Consider the following 20,609-nt stretch of genomic DNA (forward strand, 5'->3'; position numbering starts at 1 on the left):
CAGAAGGGGCTTGGTCACAGCAGAGTCCCCCAATGCCACAGCCTCTTGAGTTCTGAGCCTGAATTCATCCAAGATCAACCTGTCATCAACGATCACCATGAACACCACTGGTGTAGAGGCTCCCGCAGCTGCTGCAGACCTGTGGCCCACGGGGGAGCCATTCCCCAACACCCTTACATCTGCTGGGACTCCGCAGTTCCCACACCCCAGGGCCATGACTGCAAGAGGAGGGACCTTTCCTTAGGAGGAGCCTTTTGAAGAGTGGATGTGGCCCCGGGGCAGGGTCTTCTCCCACTCTGAGGGAGAGTTTGAAGATGTCTGGTCTACAGGGCCCCTGAATGCCTCAGGTCACCTGCACCTCAGTAAATAGCAGCTCCAGTCACCCACCATGCATTTCCAACCAAACCAGCAGCAGGCCTGCCTGGCTCTGGAACTAGGCTCTGTCCTGCCCCATCTCCCCTTCTGCCTCCGTGTTCTGTGGAGTGGAATCACGCAGGGCCTGGATTCCAGTGATGCCAGCTCCATTCCCCACACACAGCCAAAAGATGCAGACTCTGCCCCACCACTGCTCAAAGCCCCTCAGCGGCATCCACAAGGCAGTCAGAATAAAATCTCTGCCTGGTGCACGGCCCCTGCTGCCCCACCTCCATGGCTACACTGGCCTGTCCCATCCTGGGCTCATCCCACCCCAGGGCCTTTGCATTTGCCACTATCTGCCTGGTGGGGGCAGGCACCACCGCACCCACCTCCACCAGAGGCTCCCTCACAGCACTGGTCTCCACTGTGGCCCCTCCTCAGACAGCCCTTTCTAGTCCCAGCCCCTGAGTGCCCCATCCCCTGCCCACCACCTGCCTGCCCTCCTTCCTTTCTTCATGCTCTTCCCATCGTCTTACCTGAGAGTTTTATGATTTGCTGTCTACACCACCTCCACTCCCCTGCGCAGAACATTAGGTCCCCCAGGTGCAGCCCTCTCTCCATTCACTACAGCGCGGCGCACGTAACAGGTGTTCAGTAAACACTGGTGGCAAGAATGCATGAATGGCCGAATGAATGAATATCTGCACACACCAGCACTGTGAGGGGAGCTGAGCAGGGCCGTTCACACTTTGCAAATGAGGAACAGAGTCTGAAAAAGCATTTAAGTCACCGCTCACCATCCCTAACTCTGAGCGCACGGGTGGAAGACACAGTTGCCTTAAATCTCCCTTCAATCTGCAAAATGGCAGGACTGTTCTTTCCTGGCCTTCTGTACAGATAATGACATCGAAAATGATGAGAGCCACATCCTAAGTGAACAGAGTTCTTTGTCAAATATAATTATTCTAAGACAAGCTAGCAGCCTTCCAACTACAGTTGATTTTTAAATTTATTTATTTGTCTTCTGGAGAAATAACCGTCCCGCCTGCTTCCAAAATGGAACATATTAGTTTATTCTTTGCTGGCTACTTTGCGGCAAAAAGTATGAATCACAGATATAAGAAGAAAAACAAACTATTAAAAAAAATGGTGTTTTTGCTCTTGAAAATCTCAACTATAGAGCTACTATTTCTTAATCGTTCACCGTGAGGCAGCGATGTCAGGAAATCTGGGGAAGGAGTGAAGCAGTGAAAACGTGGAACACGTGAAAATGTTCGAGCTTGAAACAAAATACGGTAGTGGTGTGTGCACCGGGGAGGGATCACCGCCCTTATCAAGTGTTGACATCACTGCATTCTCCAAGGAGAACTGTCACTGCTACCTTTTAAGGTTCATCACAAAACCAGTGGTTCCTTCACATCTCACCCTGCAGGAACCAAGCTGGGTTCTCCAAATTCACTTGAGTCTGGCTTAAGCCAATGTGGTTTTTTTAAAACGAGTGTTGGCAGCTTTAAATACACACACAGGTCCACGTGTCTCTGATCACACACTTGTTTCTACCGTTTTAAACTCCCTTTGGGGACTTGGGGGTAAGAGGCAATTTCTGAGCATTTGTGGGGAAAAAAACCCATCCCACTACATTAGGGGGTTAAGAAAGGTAAATGGGTGATAACTCTAAACACCAGACAGGAGTATTTATTTCCATGAGTTTTCATTTCTATTTTCTCAAGGCTAACCCCTGCGTGAACACCTCCCCTCTAGCCGGAGGCCGCGCGTGGCCCCCGTCCCCACCTGTCCGCGCGAGGCGGGCCTCACCTGAGCGGCCGGGCACGCCCCGTCCCCGCACGGCCACCCACCCCGGCTAGGTACGCGTCACCTGTCCATCCACCTCGCTACCTTCTCTCTGCCACCAAAAGGCTTACGAAAATAAGGCACATGGGGTCTGGGAGACCCCATCACCAGGACTCAGCTTCTCCAAACGCGGGGGTGGGGGTCCAGGGACCCTCCCGTGCGACCACCATGGGCTGTACCCGAGGGCGGGGGATAATGACATCCCCGGGGCCCTCGGCGACGCGGCCGCCCGGCGGCGGGGGCCGCGGGGCCGCGGGCCGGGGGCGGCGAAGACCCTGCGCCGCGCCCACGGGCGAGCGCGGCCCGGCAGCCCCGCGGCCCCGCGCGGGGCCTGGCCGCGGGCGGGCGGGCGGGGGGCGAGAGGCCGGGGACGGGGGCGCGGAGCCCGGCCAGGAGCGCCCGCGGCGGCGGGACCCGGCGGGCGGGCGGCGCGCAGGGCGATCCCGGAGCGGCTCCGGGAAATCCAGCCGGGTTTTGACTCCGATCGCCAACGGTGCCCGCAGCCGGCGAATGTAACAAAGAACAGTCGGCATGGCGGCTGGACCGGGGCGGCGCGCGGCTGCCGGGCGCGGGGGGCGGGGGGCAGCGGGCTCAGGGCGCGCCGGGGCTCGCGGGGGCGGCGGGCGCGGACCGGGGCCGGCGGGGCGCACGCCGGGGCGGGCGGCGGGCGCAGGGCCCGGAGCTTTACCTGCCTTTGGAATGTGCAGAGCGGGATCGGATCCGGACTCCGGGTTGCGATCCGCTCCGGAAACTGCGCAGCACCGGAAGCCGGGGGACGGCGGCGGGGCACGGCGGGACTTGTAGTCCGCGGGCGGGCGCGGGGGGCGCAGGCGAGACCCTGGCGCGGCTGGGGGTCCTGCGGGTGGGACTGCGGGGCGCGGGCGGCGTGGACGGGGCAGCGGGCGCGCGCGGGGCTGGCCTGGCCGGAGGGAATTCCGCGCGCGGGCCCCCTCCCACGTGGCACGGCCCTGCCGCCCACGCGCGCGGGCAGCTCCCTCTCCACCTCTCCTCGGACGCGTTTCTTGCGGAGTTGGGGAGTGGTGGCGGTAGGTGGGTCGAGTTTTTCTCTAGAACAGGCCTGGGACTTGCCCCCGCTCACGGTGACCTCTGGATTTGGCCGACGGGGCCCTGGGACACGAGCTCTGTGCCCGCGAGGGGCCGGGAGGGGAGTCTGGCCTGGCGGGCTCCGCCACGCGACGGGTGAGCACCGGGCCAGCCGCGGACCTGGCTCTCCATTCTTCCCCGGGGGCCTGTGTGGCCTCCCCCCTCCACCAAGTGTGTGTGCCATCACAAAACGTGAGACGGAGAAGGGACACACTTTTCACTTTAGTCCTGGCCGCCCACATTCAGAGAGGCCGACTGTCTTGTTCGTTGCTGCCTGGCAAAAACCTACATTCATAAAGAGAAGTGATGAACCGGGGAAAATGATCTTAAATTGATGCCACAAAAGGGCTCGTTTCCCTCATGTATGTGAAACTCTTGTGAACCAATAAAAATATATATGTATATAGAAAAATGAGCAAAGTATATGGATGGACAGTTCGTAGGAAATTCAATGGTTCTTAAGCATATGAGAAGCTATTCAACTATGTTGTAATAAGAGAAAAAACAAAGTCGCAGTGAGATCATTTTTATTAGATTAGCAAAGATTTTTTAAAACGTTTAATACAGCCTGGACAACATAGCCAGACCTTGTCTCTAAAAAACTTAGCTGGGCTCAGTGGCACGTGCCTGTAGTCTCAGCTACTCAGGAGGCTGAGGAAGGAGGGTCACTTGGGTCCCACAGTTTGAGGCTGCAGTGAGCTGTGATGGTGCCACTGCACTCCAGCCTGGGCAACAGAGTGAGACCCTGTCTTAAAAAAAAAAAAAGAAAAGAAAAAAGTTTAAGAGCGTAATTTTGAAGAAACTAGAGAAACAAGCTCCTTTACTGGTAGGAGAATGAATTAGCATAGCTTCCATTCAGATATTTGTGGATGTCCATAAAAATTCTAAATGCACATAGCCTTTGACTCACATGCAGGAATGATGCCAGAGATGGACTCACTTGTATGAATGGCACATGTGATCATCACATTTGCTTCCATACTACATGCCATCCCATGGGAAGTGTTAGATGCACCTGGGCACATCCATAGGATGCAACGCCGGGCAGCCGGAGACAGATTAGGCAAGTGTTGCTCTGTGAAGGCTGGTTTCTCTGCCTGGCCCAGCATTCTACAGTGGCTTCCATGTTGCACTATAGTAGGCCATCCCATGGTCCCCCAGACCTTTCTGGAGCATCCCCAGTGTCCACCGTCTCCCTGCTTGTCCGCACCCGGGACTTCACGCATCCCTCCAGCCTCCTGTCCCTGAAGCCTGTTCCCAAGCCCTTCCGTACTCTATCTTCAAACACTTCCCAGGTTTTCCACAACCTTCTCTGTATTCAGGTCTCTGCCCAACCCCACTCCCACCACCATCACCACTACAGCTAATGGACATTCCCTCTATACACGCACCTCCAGTGACATCACTCACAGTTCCAAAATGGCCAGATGACTGGTTGTCTGGGCCTCAGGACATGAAATAGTCCTCGGCATATGTGAATAAAAGGTTGTTTACACTAAAGAAGTGACAGGTCCACAGCAAGTGCGAATAACTGAAAGTAAACCAAAGACTTCAACCTCCCCCAAGCCATTTCTCCTATTACTACATACAGCCCACGGCTGGAATTCACTTACACAACAATCGTCATATCTCGTCTTCAAGAGGACTGTCAACGTGTCCACTATAATCCTTCAGTACAGTCTAGAAATAATACCTCTTAAGGCAGATTCATCTCCAGAATTTTAAAGGAAAAAAAAAGTTTTAAAGTGTCAAATTTTCATTATTAACAAATAATGCGATATACAACTTTGAATAATGGGCAGAAAGAAAAAACAACTATAAAGGTGGTTATTGAGGAAAATGGAAAATTTGAACATGAACGGCGATACCGGATAATAGTATTGGATCAATGTTAAATTTCCCAAGGGTGATCATTGTATTGAAAGTATGATAGCCGGTGCCATTCGTTGTTCTCAGCAAATCGTTCTGAAGGATTTACGGTGAAATATCATGATATCTGCAAACATGATAGAGACTGAGAGAGAGCAGATGTGGTAAAATTGGTGACTCTAGGTGAAGGCTATATGGGTTATTCTGTAGGTTTGAAATTAAAAAAAAAAAATGAGTTGAAAATTTAAAAAACAACAGACAAGAGCTTCCATGGCTATCAGTGAATTTCCTTGTGAACACTTAATTCTTCCTGAAAGATACTAGATGGGATTAAGATGTAATTAATCACTGAGGGCTACGCCCACTGTCCTGTGGACCGCCTACCTGCCTTAGATCAGTACTTTTCCAATTAGCATGTCTCCTTGGCTCTGGTTTTGTTATAATTTAAATACAAACCTATTCCTGTGCAAAGCATGAAAGACATCCTTAGTCACCTCTCCAGCCACCTCCAGCTTTTAAGGAAAAAAAAATTGGCTAATTTTTCTCATAAAGAGGGAAGTCTGATCATCAGCAAATAAGTTAATTCCTACTAAATATGAAACATTGACTCTCACTTCATGTTATTCTCACCCAAAACAGGCAGCATTAAAGTTCAAAAAAGACCATATATCCTTGGAGAGTAACTGCTGACCTTATTCACTGGCAGTAGGCCTTATAGCACAGTGAATGACCAGATTAGAGACATGCTTCACATTTGCTTACATACCCACAAATTAGGGGATGATATATCTGGACTATTTAGTAGACCTTTATCATAGGAGTATGTAGATTTTCCATGGAATGCTGTTGTGTGACTTGAATTTTAGTCTTGGCCCTGCCTCTGACTTCCTCAGTGATTTATCCTGGTTCCAGGGAAGGAGATCAGCCTTTTCCTCATACCAGTCTTTGGTGGTTTTTAAACATTTGTTTAACTCAACAAATGAAATGTATCATATGCCTGACACTGCTACACCAGTTTTTTTACACATAAAATTGTTAAAAATTTTTGGCCAGGTGTGGTGGCTCACGCCTGTAATCCCAGCACTTTGGGAGGCCAAGGCTGGTGGATCACCTGAGGTCAGGAGTTTGAGACCAGCCTGGCCAACGTGGTGAAACCCCGTCTCTACTAAAAATACAAAAATTAGCCGGGCATGGTGGCGGGCGCCTGTAATCCCAGCTACTCGGGAGGCTGAGGCAGGAGAATTGCTTGAACCTGGGAGGCGGAGGTTGCAGTGAGCCAAGATCACGCCATTACACTCCAGCCTGGATGACGAGAGCGAGACTCCTTCTCAAAACAAAACAAAACAAAACAAAACAAAAAACATATAGGACCGTAGTCCTTAATCTCTCCAATTGACACAAGCAGAGCCAGAGACTCACGGCTGTGAGCAGAGGTTCTCCAGGCAAACAGCCAGCACTCAAATTCTGGTCTAGCCAGCTGTCAGCTTGGGCAAGTTACTTAACCTCTCTGTGCCTCAGTTTCTTAACCTGTAAAGCTGAAATAGATCATGCCCCATGGAGTTGTTTCAGAGAGTATATGAGTCACTACATATAAAACTATTTGAAAAATTCTTGGCACATAGTGTGCAATTATTATTAGCTATTGTTGTGATCTCAAGTCTTTCTCTAACTTTATTTTATTTATTTTATTGAGATGGAGTCTCACTCTGTTGCCCAGGCTGGAGTGCAGTGGCGTGATCTCAGCTCACTGCAACCTCCACCTCCCAGGTTCAAGCGATTCTCCTGCCTCAGCCTCCCACGTAGCTGGGATTACAGGCATGCGCCACCACGCCCAGCTAATTTTTGTATTTTTGGTAGAGACAGGGTTTCACCGTGTTGGCCAGGCTGGTCTTGAACTCCTGACTGCAGGTGATCTGCCTGCCTTGGCCTCCCAAAGTGCTGGAATTACAGGCATGGGCCACCACGCCTGGCCTATTATATAAAAACTATGCTTCCTACTGAGCTAGACTATAAATTAATACATCCCCTGGACTTAGTCCAATGCTTCACCTGGTACAGCAATGATGATCACCAGCTGATAACCCTTCTATTAAGGTGCCCAAGGTACCTGCACATCCAACTTTATAAATACCAATGACATTAATATCGATCTATAAATACATAGGCAACTAGTTTTGAATGCCTGTTACAGCAGGGTGTGACTCGCAGTTTCCACTGTGGACAGTCGCAGTGTGGAGCTGGGGAAGGCCAATGGAGGAAAGCTGATGTTTCTAGGTCATCATTGAGAAGGGGGGCCTGGCCTCGGCAGCTTTCTCTCTGGGCGATCACTGTGCTATGTCAGCCATCCTGGTGTCTAGCCCCCTTTGGTGAGCGATCTGCATTTTAAAAATAAACTTTATTGACATATACACACATCACGCTGTCTTGTAGGGGTGCTGAGGTCAAAACAGCATGTGGTCATCCCCTCCAGTGTCCTGCTCAGTCCCCAGCACTGGGTCCTGGGTGATGGGGGGTGAGGTGGGTGGAAGCAAAGCTGCTGTCTGTGCTCATGTAAGGGTCATCAGCTGACCTTTGTCCTTGCTCTGCTAGGTGGGCAGTGACTGTACGAAGCCCTGGGGGATACAGGAAACGAGAACAATGCAGGACAGTGAAGCCCGAGAGCCGGCCTGAACCATGCCACTGCAAGCATGCCGATTCCGCAGCCTGCATAGAAGCTCCTTCGTGGGGAAGGCAGGGCTTGAGTTGGGTTAGACCATTGGAAGAGTGAGTGTGAACTGCTGGGCACAAGGATGCACACTCCAGAATGACCGAGGGTGGTTGAGTTGGATTAATTTGGGCAGTGGAGATGCATTGGCAAACACAGTGCTTACCTGGAGGTGACCAGCTTAGGAAAGTTGGTAAATTAGGACAAGGTTGGCCTCCAGCAACTCAATCCAGCCTCCTCCTGGAGCATCAGCACAAAGTGGGTCCCATTGGCCACACAGAGGAAGCAACAGTTCAATCACTGGGTCCTGAACCACTTCTAACTCCAAACAAGAGGCACTGCCATCACCACCTCGCGGTGCCCAGGAAATGGAGCAGAAGACCTGGAACTCAGCTGGGAAGCATCAGGCTCCCTCTAAGGGTCTACACTGTGTCTAGCGAGCGGGCGGGACAGCTGAGAGGAGGGGTGGGCAGTGTTGGGGCAGGAGGCTGGGCCTGTCCAGTAGCTTTCTCCAGGACACCAGCTCTCCACGTGCTCTGCTGTCTGGGCACCGCAGGGGGAATGAAGACTGAGGGAGACCACGGGAACTGATGACTAGAAAGAAGGCAAGATGCCTGCATGGGGCCCGCAGGACACGTCTGTGACCCGACTCGACCGCCTCCATCCCAGAACCACCACGAGCCCCAGCCAAGTGCAGACGCCGTTCCACCTGTGGCTGAGCCAGGTACCTGTCCCTCTGCATGCACCCGGGCCACCCACTGGGGTGGGGAATGGACCGTGAAGTCCAAGGATGGGTGAATGCTTCCCCCGACCCCAGGTGAAGAGAGCTCCTCAGAAGGTTCCTGTGGATGGCATGGGGACATGGCTGCCCTTCACAGATGGACCACCGGACACACACCCTCGTGTGGGCTTCGCCCCTCCCGTTCTGCTCCCTCGGCCAGACCTTGGCACTCTTGTTGGCACTTCCCGAGTATGTCACCCTCAGGCCACCGCATGCTGGGCTCTGCTGCTGGGGGAGTCCAGGCCAACAGTCTCTGACATGTAGCATCCACAATTCACCCTGACCCAAGGGTCACTGGAAATTTTTTTTTTTTTTTTTTTTTTGAGACACAGTCTCACTCTGTCGCCCAGGCTGCAGTACAATGGCGTAATCTTGGCTCACTGCAGCCTCCGCCTACCAGGTTCAAGCAATTCTCCTGCCTCAGCCTCCCAAGTAGCTGGGATTACAGGCAAGTGCCACCATGCTTGGCTAGTTTTTATATTTTTAGTAGAGACAGGGTTTCACCATGTTGGCCAGGCTGGTCTCGAACTCCTGACCTCAGATCATCCACCCACCTCGGCCTCCCAAAGTGCTAGGATTACAGGCGTGAGCCACCGCGCCCAGTCCCCTGGAAATACTTTCTATAGTTAATGATTTTAGCCTCAGGCCTAGAAAGGACAGTAAACAACTTAAAATCATGTAAGCACGTTAGGAAAGTCCTCTGCAAAGAACGAAGCAAGGACTAAGCAAGCACAAGGCGATGCCCACCTTTTCTTTTACTTTTATTTTTAAATTTTCATTTATTTATTTATTTTGAGACGGAATCTTGCTCTGTCGCCCAGGCTGGAGTGCAGTGGCGCGATGGCGCAATCTTGGCTCACTACAACCTCTGCCTCCTGGGTTCAAGCTATTCTCCTGCCTCAGCCTCCCAGGTAGCTGCGACTACAGGCATGCACCACCACTAATACTGATTTTTGTATTTTTAGTAGAGATGGGGTTTCACCATGTTGGCCAGGCTGGTCTCGAACTCCTGACCTCAAGTGATCCCTTACCTCAGGCTCCCAAAGTGCTGGGATTATAGGCACGAGCCACCGTGCCCGGCCTGCCTCTTCTTTTACGTTAATTGGCTGTGACGGTCACTTGCAGTGACCTGATGAAAGGGGCGCTCAGAGAAGACCCTAGGACTTCCAGGACAGGACTCAGGAAAAACAACTCAGTGTAGTGTTCTGTGTGCACATTTATTTCTTTCAAAGATTGTTTGTGTTCCAGCCACATCTTCTCCAAAGGAACCCACCCAATCCCGTGTGCAGGCTCGGCGCAGGGCTGTCTTCGGTGTTTAAAGTGCTACTGAGGAATACAATCATTGTCACGTAAGTTCATCACCGCACTCCAGCGTCAGGCCAAACCTTTCCGTGGACCTGGAAAACCTGCCATTTTCTTCTCTTTTTACAATGCAGTTTCAACATAACATTGGTAGAGTAAACAACAAACCACAAGCCTAAATGATGAATGGTGCACTACTGCCCAGCTGCTGAGAGGACGGGGCAGTGTATTGTGTTTCGAATGCAAACGGTCATGGACCCAAGGTAACCTGAGTTTGCTCTGCAGGATTCCGCGGGGGCCTTGCCCTGTGCAGGCTGCTTTGGTCTTCGTGTCTAGGCCGGTTTGGGGCAGTGGGGAGAGGGCCTGGCAGCAGGGTTTATGCCAGCCCCGAGGTCTGTTTTCCATCGGGCAGAGATACATGTCCTGACTTCCACCATCCACCAATTTGTACTCTGAAGTTTCCAGATCAAGAGCCATGAGACTATTACCCAGGAAACACCTGTCTTCGGCGGCCAGCAGTGTAAATTAATCTTTCCCTCTCTGCTCAAAGCAACTTTGCAACTCTCGTCAATAGAGGTGGCCAGTAAAACCCAAGCAAAAATCTAAATGGGCACCAAGTGGCCACTGAGTGGCGACTGGTCGAGTAGCAGTCGGTCATAAGGGATCAGGGCTGGTTTTGAACTCAGACTTGAAACTTGACTAAAATAAAGTGCTCTGTCAAAACTCTCACAGCAGGTTTTCAGCTGGAACAAGGAGATGGCTACTTTTGTTATTGCTACAATAACACACACGTGTGTGCAAACACACATACCACACACACACACACTTAAAGCTCCATTTCACTCCTCCACAAAGAACAGAGGCACCTCCTTAAACAAAGCAAACGGGGAAGGGTTGCAAGCTCATTAAAACCAACATGAGCACCCAGTTCCAGAGACACAGACACAATTAATCTTAGTGTTCATGAGGAATCGCTTTTAAAACACCACTGGGCAAAACTTTCATCCAGACAAAAGCCAAACACAAAAGCCCTCTAGCCGCAAAAGCCTGTAGAAGAGGTGAGGCGATAAAGGTGATTTACACATCAGTATGTTTAGCATTTGGTGGATAATCTTAATTTATCTTTAACCTTCACAACATTTACTTTGTCATAAATACCCTACACCATGAAAAAACAAACCTGTATAAAACAGCTTGGAAAAGAAACATTCACAGTATCAGTACAGCTCATTTCTCACGGTGCTACCCTGAGGCTAGCCTACTTGTTTCCTTCGCCTTTGCTTCATGAACTCCCTCCCACATCGGTGTTTTCTGTAACTTCAGAAAAGGCCACTGGATGGAGACAACGTGAGCGTGTCCACAGGAAGCAGAGCCCTAGACCTCAGTATTCAACAGTAAGCCGTGCTCATGGGATTCATCTGGAAATGGAATAGTTAAAAACTTTTTTTTTTTTTTTTTTTTTTTTTTTTGAGAGCAAGAAGGCTTAATATAAAATTCTGGGGCCGGCCTGGTGGCTCATGCCTGTAATCCCAGCACGTTGGGAGGCCGAGGTGGGTGGATCCCCTGAGGTCAGGAGTTCGAGACAAGCCTGACCAACATGGTGAAATTCCATCTCTACCAAATACAAATAAATTAGCCAGGTGTGGTGGCACGTGCCTGTAATCCCAGCTACTTGGGAGGCTGAGGCAGGAGAATCGCTTGAACCCAGGAGGTGGAGGTTGCAGTAAGCTGCCATTGCACTCCAGCCTGGGCTACAGAGTGAAACTCCGTGTCGAAAAAAAAAATTTTTTAAATAAAAAAAAAACTTCTGATATCCTTGCACTTGAATAGAGTGCACCTGAATTCTAAAATCAAATAAAAAAGATTAAAAACTTCTCATCAGTGTCTGAAATTCTGACACATAATATCCTCTTGGAATCCTTAAATATGTCTCAGGCTCTTTTTACCACATGGCCAAGTAAAACTTCAAGTAAAACATTAAAGTGAATATCTGTCCCATCTGTCCCAGAAGACTAGCAGTGATGCCTGACTTTGGGGACAGAAACTTGGTAGTATTCACGCATTTTGAAACTCCAGGTGCTTTTTTACAATGATTAAAACTGGAATATAATTTTTAAAAACAAAGCAGGTTGGAAAAGTCATTTTAAAGTCACTTGATAACTCCTGGAACACCTAAGAAGTTTGTAATGCGCATTTTAAAGTGAAATTCCTAATGTCGTTTTCTAATCTCTCCCTCTAAAAAAGAAGAAAAAAAATCCTATAATTTTGGTTTTTATACAGGTTTTTACTAAAAAAGAAAAAAATCCTATAATTTTGGTTTTTATACAGGTTTTTACTAAAAAAGAAAAAAATCCTATAATTTTGGTTTTTATATAGATTTTTACTAAAAAAAGAAAAAATCCTATAGTTTTAGTTTTTATATAGGTTTTTACTAAAAAAAGAAAAAATCCTATAATTTTGGTTTTTATATAGGTTTTTACTCACCAGTGGCTCTATTACCCCTGAAATATTGAATGTTTAAGGATTAACAAAAGAGCCTACGGAAGGAAGCTTGCCCATTTCCATCTCCATGACAGAAGCCATGCTTTCATAACAGCCTTTTACATGTCTTTGGAGAAAAGTGAATCATATTAAACTGTCAAAAACACTTCACCCCAATGATGACTGCTCTTTGACCAGCATGTCTCCTGGAAGTGGCACATTCAGAAGTGAAATCTGTGAATGAACTGAAATAGAAAGGCAACTGATGAGGAAAGCGACTGGAATGATACTTAGGGATATTGAAATGGTGTGCTAGGTTTATCACGTTTTCCACCAAAACAAACCCAAACAAGGGCACCCCAACCTGTGTCCAAGAGGACTGTTCACAGCAAAATTCTGAAGCGCTCATAGAAGGAATGTCCTGCAAGTTTGGCCCATTTGTTATTAAGCTTCCATTCCTAAGACTGACACCTGAGACACAAAATAATTTCCTCTGTTGCCCTAAAAGGACTTTGTTTTGGCTACTGGCAGCATTTGGCAAAATCCATGTATGTGTTTGGTTACTGTGTTCTACGAGCGGTCACGTATGGCTCCTGACTTCATCTGACAGGCCTGCTGTGCTCTTGTTTAGCAAGTATGACAGGCAGGAAAAACAAAAACCTGGATGTCAACTGCTCCACTAACATTATTAGAGCTTTTAACGTGATAGAGAAAAATGTAAAAACCATGTGAGAATATATATCTCTTCCACTTGCAAGTAGCCTCAAAGTAAACTTAGAAAAGTGTTCTGCATACTATGCATAGGATATAGTTAGTGTTCAAGTTCTATGGCTAATATCAAAGGTAGATGACTTCCCACACCTGTCATAGCGTCTCCATTCCTATCAAAATTTCTCTATTCATCCAAAATCCTGCCTATGTTCCACTTCCCTGTACTCAGGGCCAGCTGCATTTTTTATTCCGAGCAGCAGATGAAGAGAGGTGACCCAACCTTTCCATTCACAGTGACAGCACAGGGGGGCACCTCCTTTTTGTGACATGGTCCAGGCATGGACCCAAAACAACACTTGTTAGTGTAGAACAGGTAAACTGAGTCCCTCAAACCTGCCCTCCACAATCTATTAGAGTATATTATTTCACTTATAATGTTAATCTCCTTCTAATATTGAACCCTAACCCTTAGCTTTGAGCACAGCCCAAGCTTTGCGGCTGTCGAGTCTCATTTGGCATCTGGTGGCAAGTTGGGCTTTTTCGTCCTCTCTGGGGGAAGCCTCCTGGCTGCAGACTCAGATTTTGTTTTCCCTTTAAATGACGAGATGGTTGGAAGAAACCCAGCAAGACAAGCGGGGCATCTGGACATCTGGCGGACACACTGGCTGCGTCCTGGTGAGGGTAGTTAACGCGGGTGCACGTCTTCTGGCTTGGAGGTGATGACCTCAGGCCCTACGTGCAGGGCTCCACGGGGGCACCGTTCATGGTGTTCTTGTTTCTGTGCCTGGAGAGCAGCTTCTTGTTCAGGATCCTGGTGAGGGTGATGCCTTTCCTCCGGGAACCCTCTGGGTGCTCAAGGAACACAAGGTCATTGTGTGACTGACTCATGCCCGGGTCTTTCTGTTGATGCCGCCGGCGGAAGAACAGCTTTGCGCCTTTCCTTAGAATTCCTCCTGGAAGAGGGAAGCACAAGGGCTGGTCAAGTGGGCGGGGAATGAGGGGCTGAATGACTGGTCCAATGGGACAAAGGGAAAAGGAGGCCTGAATGCCTCTAACGAGGGGCCGTTTACTACTTCAATGTGCTGTCACTATCGGCATGAGAAAAACAACTGGAATCTGGCTTGTACAAAACGAGAGTTTTCAAGATGAAATGGAAAGGAGATTATAACAATAGACGCAGTAAGCCTGGACTATCGCTTGGTATCCCTTTCCAAGGGCGATATTTATATTCCTGATTTTTTTTTCTTTTTTTTTTTGAGACAGAGTCTTGCTGTCTGTCGCCCAGGCTGGAGTGCAGTGGCGTGATCTTGGCTCACTGCAACCTCCACCTCCAGGTTCAAGTGATTCTCCTGCCTCAGCCCCCCGAGTAGCTGGGATTACAGTTGCGCGCCACCATGCCTAGCTAATGTTTTTATATTTCTAGTAGAGACAGGGTTTCACCGTGTTGGTCAGGCTGGTCTCAAACTCCTGACCTCAGGTGATCCACCCCTCCCTCAGCCTCCCAAAGTGCTGGGGGCTGGGATTACAGGCATGAGCCACCACACCTGGCTTATATCCCTGATTTTCTATCAGACCAAATGGAGGCAGACAGCTATTGCCTTGGTTGGGATACCTGGGTCCCCTCTGTGCCACCCACTTCCCCTCATTAGGAAGGGTATAGGTGGCAAAGCAGTACTGTGTCCCAGAAAGGATAGTCACACTCATAAAACCCAATTAAGACCTTGAGAACAATGGTATTCACTTTCTTAGGAATGTTAAATAATATTTGCTATTTTGGGAATAAGATTTAATTAAAAAATAATTCCAGATCCTATCATATTAGGCTATGCCATCTGAAGTTTGTTACCTGGGCATATTTGGCCTACAAAATCTCAATTTTGTGTGGTTCGATCTATCTGCTTACAGATAGATACAGATCTCTATATAGAAATATTTATCTGGATATAGATATCCATCAGGTAGTAGAATATGGAATAGAAAAAAATTAGCAGCAGCAGCAACAATAATTTCAACAGCAATGATTCCTTAAAGATCAAGTACAAGCTAATGTAGTGGGTGCATGAGCCCACTAATTTGCTTTTTCACAAATTAGTTTAACATCCTATTAACCAAGGCTGGCAAGGTCGAGGGAGTAAGCATTTCAGGCCAGCCTGTGAAATTCATTACCACTGGCATGTAGGTGGTAATGACTTTGAAAGAAGACAGGTCTGATCATCATGAAGAGGAGCTTTATACTTAATGTGATAATTTATTCCCTTTGGGATAGGCATATCCAATAAACATTTCAATAGCCATGACATATGCAAATCGCCACCCATGTTGAGGAGGTTAAAGGAGGGGATGAAGAATATCAATTCCCTCTTCTAAATGAAATGCACACCAACAATTGTGGCATCTGAGGGCAGTCGGAGAAACCTGACCTAGACCTGCCTATGAATCTTTGTATAATCTTTTGTATACTCAAAGCCATAGTAATGGGGAAATGCCTATAATCTTTTGTATAATCAAAGCCATAGTAATGGGGAAAGAAGCATGTGCCCCTGAGCCTGACTTTAAGCATGAACTACTGTGTCCCATCTGCTCTGCCCAGCTTACAGGACAGAAACTGAGAAGATGAAGGGCCCCAATGGACTGAATTTAATTTGATCAAAGCGGCCATAATTTTTTAAAAACTTGACCCTCTCAACACAACCAGATCACTTTTTATGATGTATCATTTGGACATTTTTTACAGTGATCTAGTTAGGAGCCTGTGTGCAGGGTCTTCAGGGACTGCTGGAAAAGGAATGAAAAAGGTGGGGAAGTAGTATCAACGTGTAAATGACGTCCCTGTTGTCCGCAGGCCTAATGGTACACCTGTGGGACATCAGTGTCAGTTCCTGGAGTGATTCACGTCCCTGAAAAATGCAGCACATCGTGAAAAACCAGCCATTAGCAGGGTGTGTTCTGACGGCTGGATAATGACCCCCGACTGGACATGACTTTGGAGTTTGGCCAGTGGGGCAGATGCAGCGGTGCCGATGTGGCTAACTGCCTGGTGTATCAGAGGGCACCTGCTGGGGAAATGCCCTGGGCATGGTGATAGGGGCTCCCAGGCAGAGGAACCCCCAGCTGTCAGGGGGCTCTGAGCTGACCAGGTGACCTGAGGCTGGGGGATGAGGGGGCCCTTAGTGGTGTTTCTGATCTATAGGCACCTGCACCTGCCTTGAAGCTCTGCTTTAGGCTGATCTTGGAGGCCCTGAAGGGCCTATGGACAAGGGCTCCCAGGTGTCACAGGGGAGAGGTACAAGGGTTCCCAGTGGAACAGGGGAGAGGCGCAAAGGCGCCCAGTGGAACAGGGGAGAGGCGCAAGGGCTCCCAGTGGAACAGGGGAGAGGAAGCGGTGGATCCATCAGCTTCACTTGGACTGCTCCAACGTCACCCCCTTCACTTCCAGGGGAAATGGAGGCCTAGGGGGAGGGAACGCCAACCCCCCCGGGTCAACCACAGACCCAAGGACTCAGAACCCCCAGCAGTGAGAGGTTCCCTCCTGCTCCATCTCCAAAGTCCATTTCATAGGTGTCCCTGCACTGAAGCTGGCCTGGGGTCTGGAGTCAGGCCTGAGGTATGAGCAGGGACAATGTTATGGGCTGAACTTGGCTCCCCCACCCCCACCCAAATTCATATGTTACAGTCCTAATCCCCAGCACTTCACAGAATGTGACCTTATTTGGAGATGGGGTCCTTGCAGAAGTCATCAACTTAAAATTAGATCATTGGGGTGGCCCGTGATCCAATATGCCTGCTGTCCTTATCAAAAGGGGAAATTTAGAAACAGAGACACAGGGGAAGACATTGTGAAGGGTCACAGGAAGGACACCACGTGAAGATGAGGCGGAGCACAGGGTGATGCTTCTACAAGTCAAGGAGCACCAAAGGTTGTCAGCAGCTGTCAGGAGCTGGAGAGGCGGGAGCAGGCTCTCCCACAGGGCCTCAGAAGGGGTGGCCCTGCTAGCAGCAGCATCTCAGACTTCCAGCCTCCAGAACAGGGAGCGAATCGGCTCCTGGTGTTGAAAACATCCCGTGTGTGGTACTTTGATACAGCCCTGGGAGGGGAGGGGGCGCATTTGGCTTAAGGATCCAGGAATGTCCACCATGTCTTCCTGTTCAGTCCTTAGAACCCAGGCAGCCACGTGGAGGGGTGGAGGCGGAGAGGACACTGGAGCAGCATCCCCAGCCCCGAGGCCTCTAAGGACAACAGGTGCGCAGGCCCTTCCTAGAGAATCTGGCATGATGGGGGTCCGGGGACACCGGGCATGAGCATTTTTCAAAAGATCCCAGGTCTTTCGAACACGCAGCTGGGGTTGTCCACTGCTAGCCCGGGTCCAGCCAAAATGTCACTAGTGCTTAGAGCACCCGGAGGCCACAGCCGACAACGCGGGAGCAAGGCCAGGGCCGAGGAAACAGGCACCGCACCTGCTTTCCTGTGTGCCGCTGCTCACGCTCCTTCACACTTCACTCTGGGGGCCTGCAGACCACAGCGCTGTGTGGGTAGAAGCTGACACCGCCCACCCGCAGGGCCCGGCGCCACGTCAGAGATGCGCGGTGTGCCCAGGTTAAGAGGGAAGTGGGGTGTGGAGACGGGCGAGGCACGGCTGTGTTCAAAAGACCTTAGAACAGGAATAGGAGCCGGGCATGGTGGCTCAGGCCTGTAATCCCAGCACTTTGGGAGGCTGAGGTTTGGAGAATCCCTTGAGCCCAGGAATTGCAGACTAGCCTAGGCAACATAGCAAAACCCCATCTCTATTTTTAAAATATAAAAAAATTAAACTTTTTTTAAAAGAAATAAAATGGGATATGCACATTTTCAAGCAGTTATTATAATTTATGCAAGTGAAATTGTACTACAAGTGCCTAAACCTGGGAGGCTGAGGCAAGTGTTTTGCTTGAGCACAAGAATTTGAGACTACAGTGAGCTATGATCTTGCCACTGCACTCCAGCCTGGATAACAGAACAAGACCCTGTCTCTCAAAATAAACTAAAATAATAAAAATAAAAACTGCCTAAAATTCAAATTCTTGGCATATTAAGACGAAATAGCAGGGATTACAGCCTGCATGTAAAAAGATGGTAGACAAGAAAGATTTGCATAGCATGTTTGTTTTAACCCCACTACTGGCTCCAGTCTGTTGTTTGTCCATACCCTGAGGGACTAACTTGTTTCAGTGGCAGATCCCTGCCCCAGGGAGCCCTATGCCTCTTCTTACACCCCACTGCGAGGGGCTGGTAACAAGGTTATTTTCTATTCTTCCATCTTCACTCACGCTCTTCAGAGCATGTCTGCTGTTTTGTTAAATTTCTTTTTTTTTGAGACGGGGTCTCGCTCTGTCGCCCAAGCTGGAGTGCAGTGGTGCTATCTCAGATCACTGCAACCTCTGCCTTCCAGGCTCAAGCGACTCTTCTGCCTCAGCCTCCCAAGCAGCTGGAATTACAGGGGCACGCCACCACACCTGGCTAATTTTGTATTTTTAGTAGAGACAGGGTTTTACCACATTGGCCAGGCTGGTCTCGAACTCCTGACCTTGTGATCCGCCCGCCTCAGCCTCTCAAAGTGCTGGGATTACAGGTGTGAGCCACAGCTCCTGGCCTGTTTTGTTGAATTTCATAGTTCAACATCAATGCCAGAAACCAGATTATGGTCATATGTGCCCGTGTGCAAATCTTCCTGAAATCATTTGTGTGACTTGCACACTTTCCCCTAACCTGATAATTTGTCACAGCTTCTAGGGGGATGGCATCAACTTCTCGTACAGGGGACGCTCATGTGCGGGTGGGGACTGAGGTTTGCAGTTCCGTAGACCGGACCCTCAATTATATTCCCCAGCCGCCTCTGAGGAAGGAGGCCTGATCCCTACCATTTTTAGGGTTGCTTTTGGTCACTGTTTTCCTACCTATAGGATTTTAAGACAGATTCCTCAATTAGCTATTTATGTTTGCTAGACTCTGTAGGGACAAATGAGGAAGCTAAGGTTTGGAGAGGTGGCTGTCTGGGGTCGCAGACTAATGGGGCGGGTGTGTGACACTGCGCTTTCTGGCTCTGAAGTCCATGTTCCCAGGCCCTGCCCTTCCGTGCTGCTAAGGACGGCGTCTGAGAAGTGGCCAGCCAGGTGTCTGGAAAAATGGGCAAGTCTGTGGCCCCTGGGGAGGAGACTCTGGGGAGTGTGGATACATCAAAGCCCTTGGGGTCTCACGGAGCAAAGCCCCCTAATCCCGCAAGGACTTGGGCGGGATTCCCAGAACGAGTTGCATCTCCAGAGAGGCATGCAGGGGGCGGGGGAGGAGGATTCCAGCCATGCAGACATCTCGGGCAGTGTGTGACTCGTCAGCCATCAAGGACCAGCATGCGGACAGAGGCCATTCCATTCCCTTTCTCAGTAGCAATGGGAAAGCCCGTCTCGACTTGGAAGCAGATTGCTCACTATCACCTTTGGTGTAAACGATGCAGGGAGAACAGGGCCCCAGATTTGCCAGTGCACGCTAAACAGCCGCCCCATGGTGGTTGTGAGGGTGGAGGCTGAGACGGGAGCACACTCTTGTCTGCTGGGCAGTAACCCCACATGGAATGTACCGGTCTGCCCAGGTCCACAAGCAACGCCTGTGAGGTGTCGCTGTGTCAACTTGGCCGCAGCACCCGGAGATTCAACAGAACATGAACTGAGGTGCGGCTGGGAAGGCATTGTGTAGATGTGGTTAACAGCTCCAGCCAGTGGACTTCAAGGAAAGGAGATTACCCTGGAGAATGGGGGTAGGCCTCATCCAATCAGCTGAAGGCCCTAAGAGCAAACACCGGTTTTCCAGGGAGGAGGAAATTCTGCCTCAAGACTGAAGCATCAGCTCTTGCCGGGGTCTCTGGCCTGCCGCCTGCCCTGCGGATTTCAGACCTGTCAATCCCATGAGTCAGTTCCTTAAATATGTAACCTATGGGTTCTGCTCCTCTGCAGGACCGTGACTGATCCAGTAACTGATGGTCTGGATCAAGCAGATCATCTGCTTGACTTTGAGCCTGCATAATCTGTTGCCCTTTGCTGATAGTGAAGTTCACACTATGGGCAAGAATAGCCGGGGCCATGTTGATTTCATGAAGCCTGACTACTTGACTCCAGGCTACCTTCTCTACGCCAACAGCAAGAAGCAAGATTTAGACCTCATCCACAACCTTCAAGATTCCTGAAGATAATTTGGGGAGTGGTTATGTGAAATTTGAGGCAAGTAACCAAGATTTTAAATGGGAGACAGGGAGAAGAAAAAAAGTCTTTCCCTGGTTCTAACAAGGTTTAAAAAACAAATCACAAGAAGGCTGAAGTGTAAACAAATACATGAAAGAATTTAAACATAATTAATCTAAATTATAGCTCTAATGTCATAAATATTTCCAAATTTATTCCTATTTGTCTCTACAGAGTCTAACA

General features: G+C 49.4%; 1 protein-coding gene across 1 annotated transcript in view; it reads right to left on the reverse strand.

Annotated features, from left to right (window-relative positions):
* Positions 1-9,864: 9,864 nt before the first annotated feature.
* C2CD2 (C2 calcium dependent domain containing 2) overlaps positions 9,865-20,609 on the reverse strand; it is a 69,149-nt gene continuing 58,404 nt past the window's right edge. The window contains exon 14 of the mRNA XM_030806264.1: positions 9,865-14,113. Within this exon, the coding sequence (XP_030662124.1) occupies positions 13,893-14,113 (221 nt within the window). The 3' untranslated portion in view covers positions 9,865-13,892. The remainder of the gene's footprint in view (positions 14,114-20,609) is intronic.

Source organism: Nomascus leucogenys, chromosome 25, assembly GCF_006542625.1.
Source record: "Nomascus leucogenys isolate Asia chromosome 25, Asia_NLE_v1, whole genome shotgun sequence".
Lineage (NCBI taxonomy): Eukaryota > Metazoa > Chordata > Mammalia > Primates > Hylobatidae > Nomascus > Nomascus leucogenys.